The sequence below is a fragment of the Octodon degus genome, unplaced genomic scaffold (genome assembly GCF_000260255.1).
Source record: "Octodon degus isolate 3935 unplaced genomic scaffold, OctDeg1.0 scaffold00013, whole genome shotgun sequence".
In the NCBI taxonomy this organism is placed as follows: Eukaryota; Metazoa; Chordata; class Mammalia; order Rodentia; family Octodontidae; genus Octodon; species Octodon degus.
In genome coordinates this window covers 2330678-2342906 of record NW_004524589.1, presented here as the reverse complement: position 1 = coordinate 2342906, position 12229 = coordinate 2330678, and the positions used below count along the sequence as shown (strand labels likewise).

At 39.2% G+C, this 12229-nt stretch overlaps 1 protein-coding gene across 1 annotated transcript in view; it reads left to right on the top strand.

Annotated features, from left to right (window-relative positions):
- Gpc6 (glypican 6) overlaps positions 1–12229 on the top strand; it is a 1221089-nt gene that overhangs the window by 294619 nt on the left and 914241 nt on the right. Inside the window, exon 2 of the mRNA XM_004626257.2 lies at positions 6985–7143. Coding sequence (XP_004626314.1) covers positions 6985–7143 — 159 coding nt within the window. The remainder of the gene's footprint in view (positions 1–6984; positions 7144–12229) is intronic.

The following is a 12229-nucleotide window of genomic DNA, read 5'->3' as shown; positions in this document are numbered from 1 at the left end:
TAAAATCTAAACAGTTAAGTACTCAGTCCTTAAAGGACTTTGCTGCGTCAACATTTTGTTTTTTCACAAAATTCTTGGTCTCTAATTTCTTAGCGACTAGCACATAAAGTTTTCACAAGCTGGAATTAACCTAATACCTCTAGTCCCATTTCCTGCTCCACAAGAATTTTCACATGCTAATCATGAAGTGGATATTGAGGAAGAACTGCACTTTGCAAAGATATGAAATGATTGAAAGGAACATGGGAAATCTACTGCTGAAACTGTTCAACAAGTACTTTTTTACAGTTTCCTACAGATGTCAAATTTCTCTACAAAATTTAAAATAGTTTATTTAAACCCCCCCCCCTATGTTCACAGCTGAGCCTGAGTGAGCCTTGTCAGAGATTAGAGGACTTGCAAAGATATTTTTTCGCATTGCTCTGGACCGAGGGATCACATTGCTAATATGATTTGTCATTACTATACTATACAGCCACAGCTCTGCTGGCCTATTTCCTAGGGACAAAAAGAAAAGTTGCAGCTATTGCAATTTTCTTCTGAGATCTTTCTATCAAATTTTTAAATTAATTCTGGGAAATGACACAAGTTGTACATATTTTTGAGTGATTATTGCTGTGTCTAAGTACAACTGAATTATCTTTGGTGTGAGGGCAGTGCTTTTAAGTGTCTAAAAGGAAGATCAATCCCAAGGAAAAAAAAAAAAAAAAAAAAAGAAGGAAAGAAATTCCCACACACACACACCCGCCCCTGCCTGGCTTTTAACTGCTGTCTACTCCGACCAGACTTGCCTCTCTTGCTCAATCTGAGTGTCTCAGTTACTCTTCTCTCCTTGCTGAGACAAAGACCCGACACTCAAAATGAAGGAAGAAAAGGTTTGTTTAGCTCACAGTTACTGGAGGTTTCAGCTGGCTCTAAGGCAGAGCGGCACATGGCAGAGGGCAGCAGTTCTTGGCATCAGAAGGCAGCAAAACAGCAAGAGCAACAGGGCGGAGTGACAGCAACAATGGCAAGAGAGAGCAAATCTGTCTCTCGTTTCTCTTATGTTACCTTCAGGCTATATGCCCCAGGCTGGGCGTAGCACTCACACCCATAATCCCAGCCTTGAATCACCCATAATCCCAATGGATCATGAGTTAATCACAAACTGTAGAAGTCCACCCCATGACTGCATGAGGCTTTAGGGGGACAACTAGAGACAAACCATAACACTGAGCATAAGTTCTTTCTGTCCAACCTCATGCCTTAGTTAGCCTCTTTAAAAATGGGCATGTTACCCAGGTGGTAGCCATAAATACTAAAGAAAGGCCTACGGAAGTTTTCCTGTAGCTTTCAGAGCAGAACCTTAGGAATATCCTTGTGCAATTGCAGAAAGTGGTTTAAATGATTAATTTCCTGGTCCCACTTTTTAGAGTCATTTGTATAAAATTCGGAGTGAAAAATTTTGGACTACAATAATTACCATTTAACATCTTCATCAGGAAATTAACAGCATCAAAGTGTGGCAGCATATAAGTTGTTTGAATGATAAGATCTGTGTGTTAGAATGTTAATTGAATTTTCTTAAACTTGAGTGACAGTCCGTGCGTTTCTCATTGTGGTGCCGAATGACTTCGCTAAACAAGAACAGCTGTGAAAGATATGAAGGGATAGTTTATAATAACTCTTTACACTGAAAAAAAAACATGATTAAAAAGCAGTTATAAGGAAATTTGAACTTGAGGAAATTAGCTAGAAGCTGCTTTTTAAAATTTTGCTTTCCTACATCTAACCAGTCCTGATTAACTTATACAGGAATTTCATTAGATTAAGCATTCCAAGTATTACCTACAATTTAAATTATTTTAGCTCTAAGAAACTCTTGGTCAAAGCTCTAGACTATTCTGGAATATTTTTATTTCTCTATGCCTGTTTCTAGTCAACTTCTTAGACACTAGGAAAACAAATTGACTAGATACTTAGAGAAAAAATTTCAAATGATGAGGTGACTATAGCCTAGTATCAGACATGCAAATTGACTACAGAATCCACTAGAAGACTGAAATAATTTTGACAAAGACTGCACAGTCTGGAGAATACCAAATATGAAGAAAATATTGCACTGTCATCAAAGGTTTAAAATTGAAGCTTTGTTTGTTGCATCTTGCCAGCTAATTTTCACTCTTTAGCTTTTTATTTCTTCCCTACCACTTGGGAGGGCAAGGGTCACAGTTTCTCTCCATATTCCAGAGCTCTGTGAAAGCCCAGAGTGTTTTTGGCTGTATTCCGTGAAATGTCAGTCATTCTGTGTACTTCCTTTCTGTTTATTGTTTTTCTGGCCTGAGCATTTCGAGGTTCCCAAGTCACCCTCTGAGAACAAGAGTTGCAGTACTTAACCTGCAGGGACTGGCTGTGCAGTTAACGAGGTCCTCCTGTCTGCTGGTTTTAACCACCGTGCCACTCACCCAATCTTTCAGACCCTGGGCCATCTCTGGAGGGAGTGGTTCCTGGCAGCTTCACATTTCTGCTATCACCACAGCATCTTGGAGTAAAATGAACATCTGGGCAAGCATTTAGAGAATGCCACTGTAAAGAGTGACATATAATTAAGGGGGACACATAGAAGCAGGAATGGCCTCATCTCGTCTTTCTTGGAAAACAGGACAATTTATTATCTGATTGTGTTTTCCCAAGTTTATTTTGCAATTTCCTGTAGGACTCCTCCTCTTCCAACGTAGGAGGCCTCTTGTTTATTTTCAACCTAGGGAAGAGTGTTTATAAGTGCATGAGCCAACGGAATTCACTGGCATTAACAAATACCCTAAGAAGCATCAACCTATGTGGTCCCAAGGAAGTGTCCCAGGTCTCATATTGCTGGCCATGCACCTGTCATAATGATTACTTCATAGAAGTTTTCTGATCAGCACCAGTGAACAAAGGTACCATCGGCACAGTTTCCAATTCTCTGTATTTGTTGTCTTTCATCAAGATCATCTTCATTTTTAGTGGGTCTTGGTATGTCTAGCTGTTCTCCAGTTTAGCTGTCATATCTAATTATACACTTGATGTATTATGAAGAACTAAAGACATTTTGAGAATGGAGTATGATTGGGAAATTGGGAAATCATTAAAGGACAATGCTTCTCCCATCATGAATTATAGGTTTGAAACAACTTCAACACAATATCAAATTATCGTCAGTCTTGGAAAGTTTTCAAGCTGAGAAAAATTTCATATACATGCTATTTAGAGAAAGTGGAAAAAGAAGGATTAGAGCTACTGCCTTCATATGGTGATGGAACTTCAAGAAAGGCTGAAAAATTTACCAGATCTTGTGGTCTACACTGTCTCTGTCATCACTGTTTATGATGATCTAATACTGATGAAGTTGTTGGCAACATAGAAATGGCTGAACATGGCTGTGTTGTGATGAAACTGTTTATGACACTTGAATTTGAACTTCATGAATCTTTCACATAATAGCATAATATACTATGTCATGGTTTCATTTCCCCAAAATTTCCCGACACGTTCTACAAAACCAGAGGTGGACTATGTTAGGAATAGAGCCCTTGGTGTGTGGACCCTTGTTCTAGGGGGAGATGAAATCAAGCAGAGAAAATCTTGCTCCCCAACACTCAGGATCAACAGGTGGTTTCGTGAACAACAGTGCCATGTTTTTAAGATTTAGGAAAGCAAAGTTGTAGTTTGCTTTTGATGCCTTAGAGTTGAACTGGGGCTTTTCTCAGCAGTGAAGATTGATTGCAGAACTTTCCTACTGAGCTACATTTGAAGCCTATTGTTTTGGGTTTTGACACAAGAACTCACTAAGTTGCTATATTTCCCAATTTGGGGTTGAACTTGTACTCCTCTTGCCCGAGTCTCCCAGAGGGATGAGATTATAAATGAGCGCCATCATACCAGGTGACTTTTAGTAAAAAAATGACCAAAAGAAAATAAATATTTTTTTAATCCTGAGGAAAAACTTCTATAGCATTTGTGCTATTTGTGAAATTACCTCACAGATCTACATTCTTGACATTAGATCTTATCAGAAATGTTATAGTTTCTTATCACTCCAAGAAAATATTTCACATCCAGTGCAAGAAATGTAATTAGTTCTTGGTGAAGTAACCATATTATTTCATGCAGTGTGCGTGTGTGTATGTGTGTGTGTGTGTATGTGTGTGTGTCTGTGTGTGAGATGAAAATATACCTAAGATTCTGCCTCTCTGGGTCAGAAGAGTATTAGATCATCTTGTTCATAGAAATGGAAATATGACCCAGAAACCAACTCATTTTCTTTCCTTTGCATCAGATTCCTGGCAAGAAGAGAACTATAGACTGACAATCCTGGAGGACTCGGGAAATAATTGATGCTGGTGATGCTGATTCAAATGGTGGTCATGTACCTTGGATCAGGGATGAAACTAAAGTAGAATCCATTTTTGTTTCCTGAACCACTGGAAGATGCTTAAAAATGAAAAACATTCTTCAATAACTTTCACAAAAATGTGGAAGGGCTTTGTACTTCACTGCTACATAGAAATTAAAGAATTCCCTGAAAGCCACAAAAGCATTGACCAAAATGGTATTAAAGGAACTGAAGTAATCATGAATCTGTGTGATATTCACAAACTTAGTACTGAATAATCCACTGATGATTGTTCCTTTGGTGGAATAGTTACATTAATTTGCTGCCCTTATCAGTTATGTTCCATAGGATGCCTTATTTTCTAAAATATCCATGGATATGAAAAAAAGATGATGTGATCAGTATCATCTTTGTACTTTCCTATTATTATGGAGAAAGAAATTATAGATGTTAATATAAAAGTTATAGGAACACTGACAGATTTTACGTACGTGTGTGTGTGTGTGTGTGTGTGTGTGTGTGTGTGTCCTTGTCAGTTAGGCTGGATAGTTTATAAAAGAAAGTTATTAATTTTCAGACCATTTGTTTTTGATAGTAAGGTTCATACATTCCCAGGCTCTAAAAACCTGAATCTTGGTAGTATGTGGGCATCAGAATAACTTTGAAAAGAGTTTCAAACTTCACTTTGTGCTGGGCTCTTCAGCTGGGTTTTGTCACTCCTTCGAAAGTAAAGGGATCTGGAATATATCTGATACCGTTGAACAGATTTGGGTACCACTCACTGAGGTGGGGAACAATGGCAATCCCAGGGAGAAGGAACAACCTGTCGTAGGTGTGTGGGGTTGGTTGGGGAACTTGGGGGAGGTGTCAAGGAGCCGAGCATTTGCCCTAGCTAGGGTGCTGCCATGCAATGGGAGATACTCTGTAATGAACTATTTTTATCATAAGGTTTCACATTAAATCCAGCCTTAAATTTGGAAAACTAATATAAGCCTAAGTGTGTATGTGATTTTAAGAACTATCAATGTGTCATTTTGGTCAAAAGGGAGGCAGTTGGTATTTTTTGAATAACACAGTGACCTTGTTTTCTGTGCTTAGACAAAGTTATGCAGTGTTTTGGTGTGGTGGTATTGCACTGTGGCCTCTGAGTCGGTTAGCTTGTGTCCAGTGTTCTCGGCCACAGTCTCTATGCAGTAGGAGAATGTGAGGGCAAGACTGGCTTCCCAGTGCCAGGAGCAACTTCTTTGTCTTTCTTTATTCCTCCTGTGTGCTTCCCTCTCTAGTGACATTAGCGGCTACCACTTTTTCACTAAAAGCCTCCACGTTTTTATTACAAAATATCTTGATCATATAGTAAAAATAAAAATAATATATCAAACATTGTGTATCTGTCAAATAGCTTACCAAAAAGATTACAGATAAAAACATGTGAATATTTTTTCTCAGAACCTAATCCTTCTTAGGAGGAAGCTATTAACCTGAATTTGATGTATATCAAGCTTAAGAATGATGTATTCCTTTCCCTTTAAAAATAGATGTGTAATTTTAATGGTCTCCTTTTCTCTGAGTTACATAAAAATCTAACAAATATATACTTTTGAGCATTTTTATAGTGATGTTGTTCTAAATAACAGTTTCATTACAAATGAAGGGGACCTGGGGAGATAGCTCAGTGGCATAAGCACCTGCCTGGAAAGTGCAAGGTGTGAAGTGTGATCCCCAGTAACTTTAAATTCAGAGGCAATTTGTTGATTTTACTTGTTATGACATTGAGTGTTTTCCCTCTTCCCTCCAGACCCTCTGACAAATATTTGTACACAAACTGACCTGCATTCAGTGGAAATTCACATTTTATGCCATAACAGACCATTTTAATTTCATGAAGCAAAGGATTCACTTCTGCTTGCAAATGGCACTAGAGAAAGCCATGTTGTCAAAACGAGTGGCCTGGTACACCCAGAGATAAGCCTGCTGTGCTACATGCAAGGCCCTCTTTCGCTTTGAGCGTACATTTCCGTATGACATAAGCATTAATTAAATCCATCAGTGGCTTCTTCCTTCCAGAAGAACATTTTCTGTCTGAAAATAAATGTCAAGTGAAGAATATGCGGCACAGGGCAACTGCCATTAAAAACACCATAACTTTCACCCAGAGAGAAGCTCTGGTGTGCGGTGTCCACGTAGAGACAGGCAGGGAGAGAACATAAGCATCTCTTACGACTCTCTCAGCCTCCCTGACTAACAGTGCATGGGGAGGGGACTGTCGCTTGCCACACTAAGGTTCCAAAGACAAGCACAGTTAAGCCTCTATGACATCTACTGTCCTCTGATGTTACTTGGGACATGTCAAATGAAAGTAGGAGTAGGAAAAAAAAACATATGGCTTGGAAGGCTTTATCGCTCTTTCATTTATCTGAGAGGAAAACAGAGGTGAAGTACAGTATCAGCATCAACTTAACTCCACTAGGTGCTTGGATATTACCACGTTCATATGCTGAGGCCCAGAGACAGAGAAGGGCAGGTGGCTGCCAAAGCCCATGGGATGAGTACCCCAGATTTTAGGCAGAATATCAGAGAGGTAGAATCTGCCCAAAGACCTTGTGCTGATGTTTCCATCTTTGTCATTTCAGGGGAGCGCTTAAGAATCTGTCCTCAGGAATACACATGCTGCACCACCGAGATGGAAGACAAGCTAAGCCAACAAAGCAAACTGGAGTTTGAAAACCTTGTGGAAGAGACAAGCCATTTCGTACGTGCCACTTTTGTGTCGAGGCACAAGAAATTTGATGGTAGGTAAAAGACTGTGCTTTACTTTCTTCCTGGCTGTGTTTTTCAACGTGAGTCGCATCGTTATCTGAAAAGCACCCCTGAAGGGGCTCCTGCTCCTTCCTTCTTTTACATTGCTAGAAGTCTATTTTTAGAAATAAACTTTTCTTTTGAGTAGGTTATATTTTAGTAGTCTCTTGGGAAAAACAGGAGTTAACAAAGGGCATTTTTGCGTTTCTAGTTTGCCTATGAGGTCGTTCTGAAAGATTTAACTCAATTTTTATTATCATAGTTATTCTGATTGAGGTATTTCACAGGATAGCTTTTCATTGGCTTTTATAAGAGGATTTTCTTTGAAAAAATATATTACTTAATATAAAATATAGCATCACGTTTAAAAGAAGGCTTTCTTAACTGGCATTGATATAGATTCATTTATTTATTTGCCATTTGAATAGTCTAACACATCTTATGTCGCAGTTTTGGGGTATTCTGCATAGAAGTTAGACCCTACCTTGATTTCTTCATCATAAGCATCGACTTTATATCTATATTCAATTTGTCAGTTGATAGCTGAGTGGACAAAGCGCCTGCTTAGGCAAGCGCAGGGGCTGGAGTTCGATCCTGGCCACCGCATGCTGTGCTGGCCCCACCCCCAGGCCAGCCACCAAGTCCAGTCATGGTGTCACACACCTGGAATCCCAGCACTGAGGAGGCTGAAACCAAGAGGATCACTACAAGTCCGAGCTGCGTAGTGAGACCCTACACAAAATGAAAAAAAGAGAAAAAAAGAAAACACAAAGAGCAAAAGCACTTATTGCTGCAATATTAGCAATGAGTCTTCTCATTAGAGCTTCAGAAAAAACTCAGATACATGGTGGTGTTACTATAGCCAGAGATTAGTGTTGTGCGATGGTATGTGATTTTTACCGCTCTAGCAATGAATGTGCCGTTCTCCGATGTGCTCTAAACTTGACTCGCAAGTGTTGGCAAGCTTCTGCGGGCCCCTTGGACAGAGAGCACTGCCCTCACCAACAGAGCTGCTATTCATGTTCTGCACCCTCTCCAGTCAATGCACAACAGAGCCAGTTAGAAAGCTTGCCAGCTCGCGTCCCCCTCCTTTTTCTCTGTGTAGTAGATAAAATGTTCCACTTCATTGCTGCTTTAAACCATTATTGTAACAACGATTTCTTTGCATTTAATTCCCTGAGCTATAAGAGACAGGTCCATGGGTGTTTTCAGTATGTGTGATGATATAGCCATTTACACATAAGTGATCGGTACGATCTTTCCAACATCTTCACCTCTTGTGCTCATCTATTGTGCATGTCTAACTTTATCTGAGGCCACTTATGAAAATAATTCCCGAGGCTGTGCATGTTGGCCCTTAATTGCAACTAGGGAAAACTTAGGGTTTGCCTTTTATTGGCAGATTTCAAATCCAGCAGCATTTAGCAGCCCCTGGTGGGACTTTTGGGGGGACTACAATCTATCATTGTAAACCAAGCTGAATTAAGACATCTTGTCGTTTGTTACTGGAAGAAGGTATATGTGATCTGCTGCTGCTGATATTTATTTATGCCTTTGAAAAACAACTCTATTGCAATCACAAAGCTCCAAGGATGCTGAAATAATTCCAGGGCTGTATTCGCAGTACTTAATATATATTTGTTTTAAGAAAATTATTGTATGTTAAGTGGATTTATGGGTAGTTAAGTATTTTTATACAAGGGAAGTTATTCAACAAGACTGAGGTAGATATTATTATCATATCAATAACTTTTAATAGCTCTGGGTCTACAGCACTTAATCCCAAATCTCTTTTGTTTTATTAAAGAAACCATTCTCCCTCTCTGTCCTTCTCTTTTCACAGTTTTGTTTTAAATTGTTCGAATGTACTTAGGGCCATGATGTCAATCAGTATGACAGAGCATTGGTTTTGCTAAGATTACATCTGACATAGGGCAGGGACAAGTTCTTTAGGAGCACTGCATTAGGCTGTCATGGGAAATAAATTAAGGGATTTTTTTTTTTTTGTATTATTAAGTTTCTAGACTTAAACAAGATCTCTACATGTGATCCTGGTAAGCCATGACTTGAAAATCTCATTATTAAAAGAAAAATAGCAAAAATTAACAATAATAGTAACCATAACTAAGAATTATGATGATGATGTATCAATTTAGAAGTCACTGTCATCATTTCTGCCGTTTGAGAAATTCTGTCACGGAATAGACTGATTTACTTTCTTACAGCGCAAAGGTAATCCAGCTAGTGGCCATCTCAGGAGATGGCAAATTCCTGTGTGTTTTCCCCCTTTCTTGGTGCTGGAAAGTGAACTTAGTGCCTTGGCATTTGTTAGGCAAGTGCTCTACCAGGGACCTACATGTTTGTCACCGTACTGACCTAACAACACGGTATCTCATGACCTGTTCTAATGGTACATATCTGTTGAGTACAGAGACATGATCTAGAATCCATCGTGCAGTATTACCTTCTGAGCTATATTTTGAAGAACTTTGAGTTTCTTTTAGTAACAATGTTTGAGGAGTCACTTTTGTGTTATTACTGTTGTCTTTTCTTTTTTTTTCTGTACTGGACGTGAAGCCAGTGCCACTGTACTGAACTACTGCCCCAGCCCCCACTCCCTTTTACTTACTTTGAGATGGGATCCTGCTAAGTTCCAAAGTTGCTTAGGCGAGGCTCAAACTTTTCTCCTCCTGCCTCAGCCTCCCAGATTGCTGAGGCTATAAGCACGGCTGAAGTGTGTTGATCCAACATGCCCAGCTGGAGGTTCACCACTGGTCCTGCTTTCACAGAGATCTATATTTGAGACCTGTATGTTGTATGTCTTTCTTAGCTATAAATTATTACATGAAAAAGTAGTAATTAAAATAGAAGGTCACAGCCTTCCTTCTTAGTTTTGTTAAGTTCAGAAACAATTTGAATTACACCTGATAGGTGCATTCCCATTCACAGTGTATTCAGAGACTAAATTCAGTCACAATACTCATTAATTTCTGATTGTTGCTTTCCTTGGTCTATTACCAATGCCTTGATTCCTTTTATTTTCTTTGCTGGCAGTAATAACTATTTTAAAATTTGAAATTTGAGTACACCGAACATTAAAACACTTTAAATTTATGGTCATATTCTCTCCTGTTTTAATTAATATTTATGATAATATTATGAAGATAACAACACTCAATTACAGATATTTATCAGATGGCAGGGAACTAACCTTGAATTAGTATGAATTCTCTCATAGCTTTTCTAAATGGCCAACCTTTGTCTGTGACCCTGTGAACTAGCATTTTCAGCTTAGAGACATCAAATTAAATCAATACATATTATTTGGCAAAGAATTTTTCTTATAGCTGAATAATTTTTAAAATTTAAGGGCCAGCCAAATAGCTCAGTGGATTAAAGTGCCTGAAAGCAGGCCCTGGGGTCAGGGGTTCGATTCCCGGGCATGTGGGGCACACTGAGAGGGCAACTGAGCCTGGGCATGGTGGTGCTCACCTCTAATCCCAGCTCTTGGGAGGCTGTTAAACAGGAGAATTGCTATGAGTCCACTCTCTATAGTGAGATTCTGAACACCCTGTAGACCCTTCCCTAAAATTATATATGTATATATAATTTTTTATGTATATATATATATATATATACATTTTTTATGAATGAATATTTACTAATGGAGGTTTAGTTCTGGGCATTGGTGCTTCTCCAAGCGTCTCACAGGTTTTCCTTTCTCTCCCACATTTCCACCTGTGGTGACACTAGACACTCTGTGAGGGCCAACCTCTCTCCTCTGGAGCCCAGTCATCGTGAGCTTCCCAAGAAGCACACAGAAGTGTTTGCAGCATGCTCTGTACTCAAGCTGAGCTCTTCTGCTCCTCTTCACAGATTAGAATTGTGGGTGAAAACCTGGACAAGCACAACTGGCTTAATAATCCAACATTATTCTCTCACCTCTCACCTCTCTCCTCTCTGCCAAACACCACAGCGAGCCAGCAGTTCCAAAGCAAATCAACACAATCGTATTCAACATGTAGACAAAGGGAAGGTCATCTTTGTGTTCTCAGTTAGCTTCAGTTTTGTGTTTGGCAGCATCTGACCTATCAGAATGGCATTTGCATCTAAACCACTGCTTTCGCACTTCTGGATCTTAAGGAAGGAAGGATTCAGTGTCCCAATGGGGGGTCTTAGCACTGAGAGGGAACTCCTGGCTTTCTTCCTCACTCTCACTGTGCTGACCCTATTGATCAGGGGTAAAGTGCCACCCAAAGCCACAGAGATATTAAGTAACAGAATGAGAACTGTGTCTCAGGCTGAGCACACCTGGATTCCAGTTCTCAGCCACCTTTGCCCCAGGATTTCCCAGGGTTTTTCAGGTCCCCAAATGTGCTGTCACTTCACAGTCACTGAGATATCCCTCTTTCTCCCCAACCTGTTCTCTCATGGTTGCTGTGGGGAGGAAGTGGGAACAGCTGTCAGAGAACAGTAGAAGAAGCTGTTTTTAATCCTTAAAACAGAAAATTACTCACCTAAATATAGTCCAGGCCCCGTGAGCCTAAAACCTCAAGAGGGAAAACCACCTGCCAAGTTTCCACCAAGAATGAGGAAACTGGGATGTAACCCAGCACCTCCTTTATAAATAGTTACATTATAGGAAATCAATATTTGGTGGACATTCTAGCAGTGGCAAAGAATTAGTTATATTTCTTTATCAAGGTAGTAATGATATTGGTGCATAAAGAATTTAAGAACAATTCTTGTAAAGGTTAATATATATATATTCAGTTAGAAATTTTTCTTGAATTGAAGGGGACTGCCAAAATATTATTGAGTCATTAAAAGAATTTATCTCAACAAACCTACTGAATTCTGCCTTATCATGGGCTCTATCACCCTATTCTCCAAGAATATGTTTGTGGAATATGGATTATTCAGAGACATGAATGGATATTATACTCTGATTTTCCCCCTTTTGGTTTCTTTGAGTTAAAATTTATGCACATTTGGAGTGCTATATGTGGTTTTTACATTTAGTATGTTCTTGATCTTACTATTTTTCTTTTCCAGCTGGTTGTTATTTATGTATTTTAA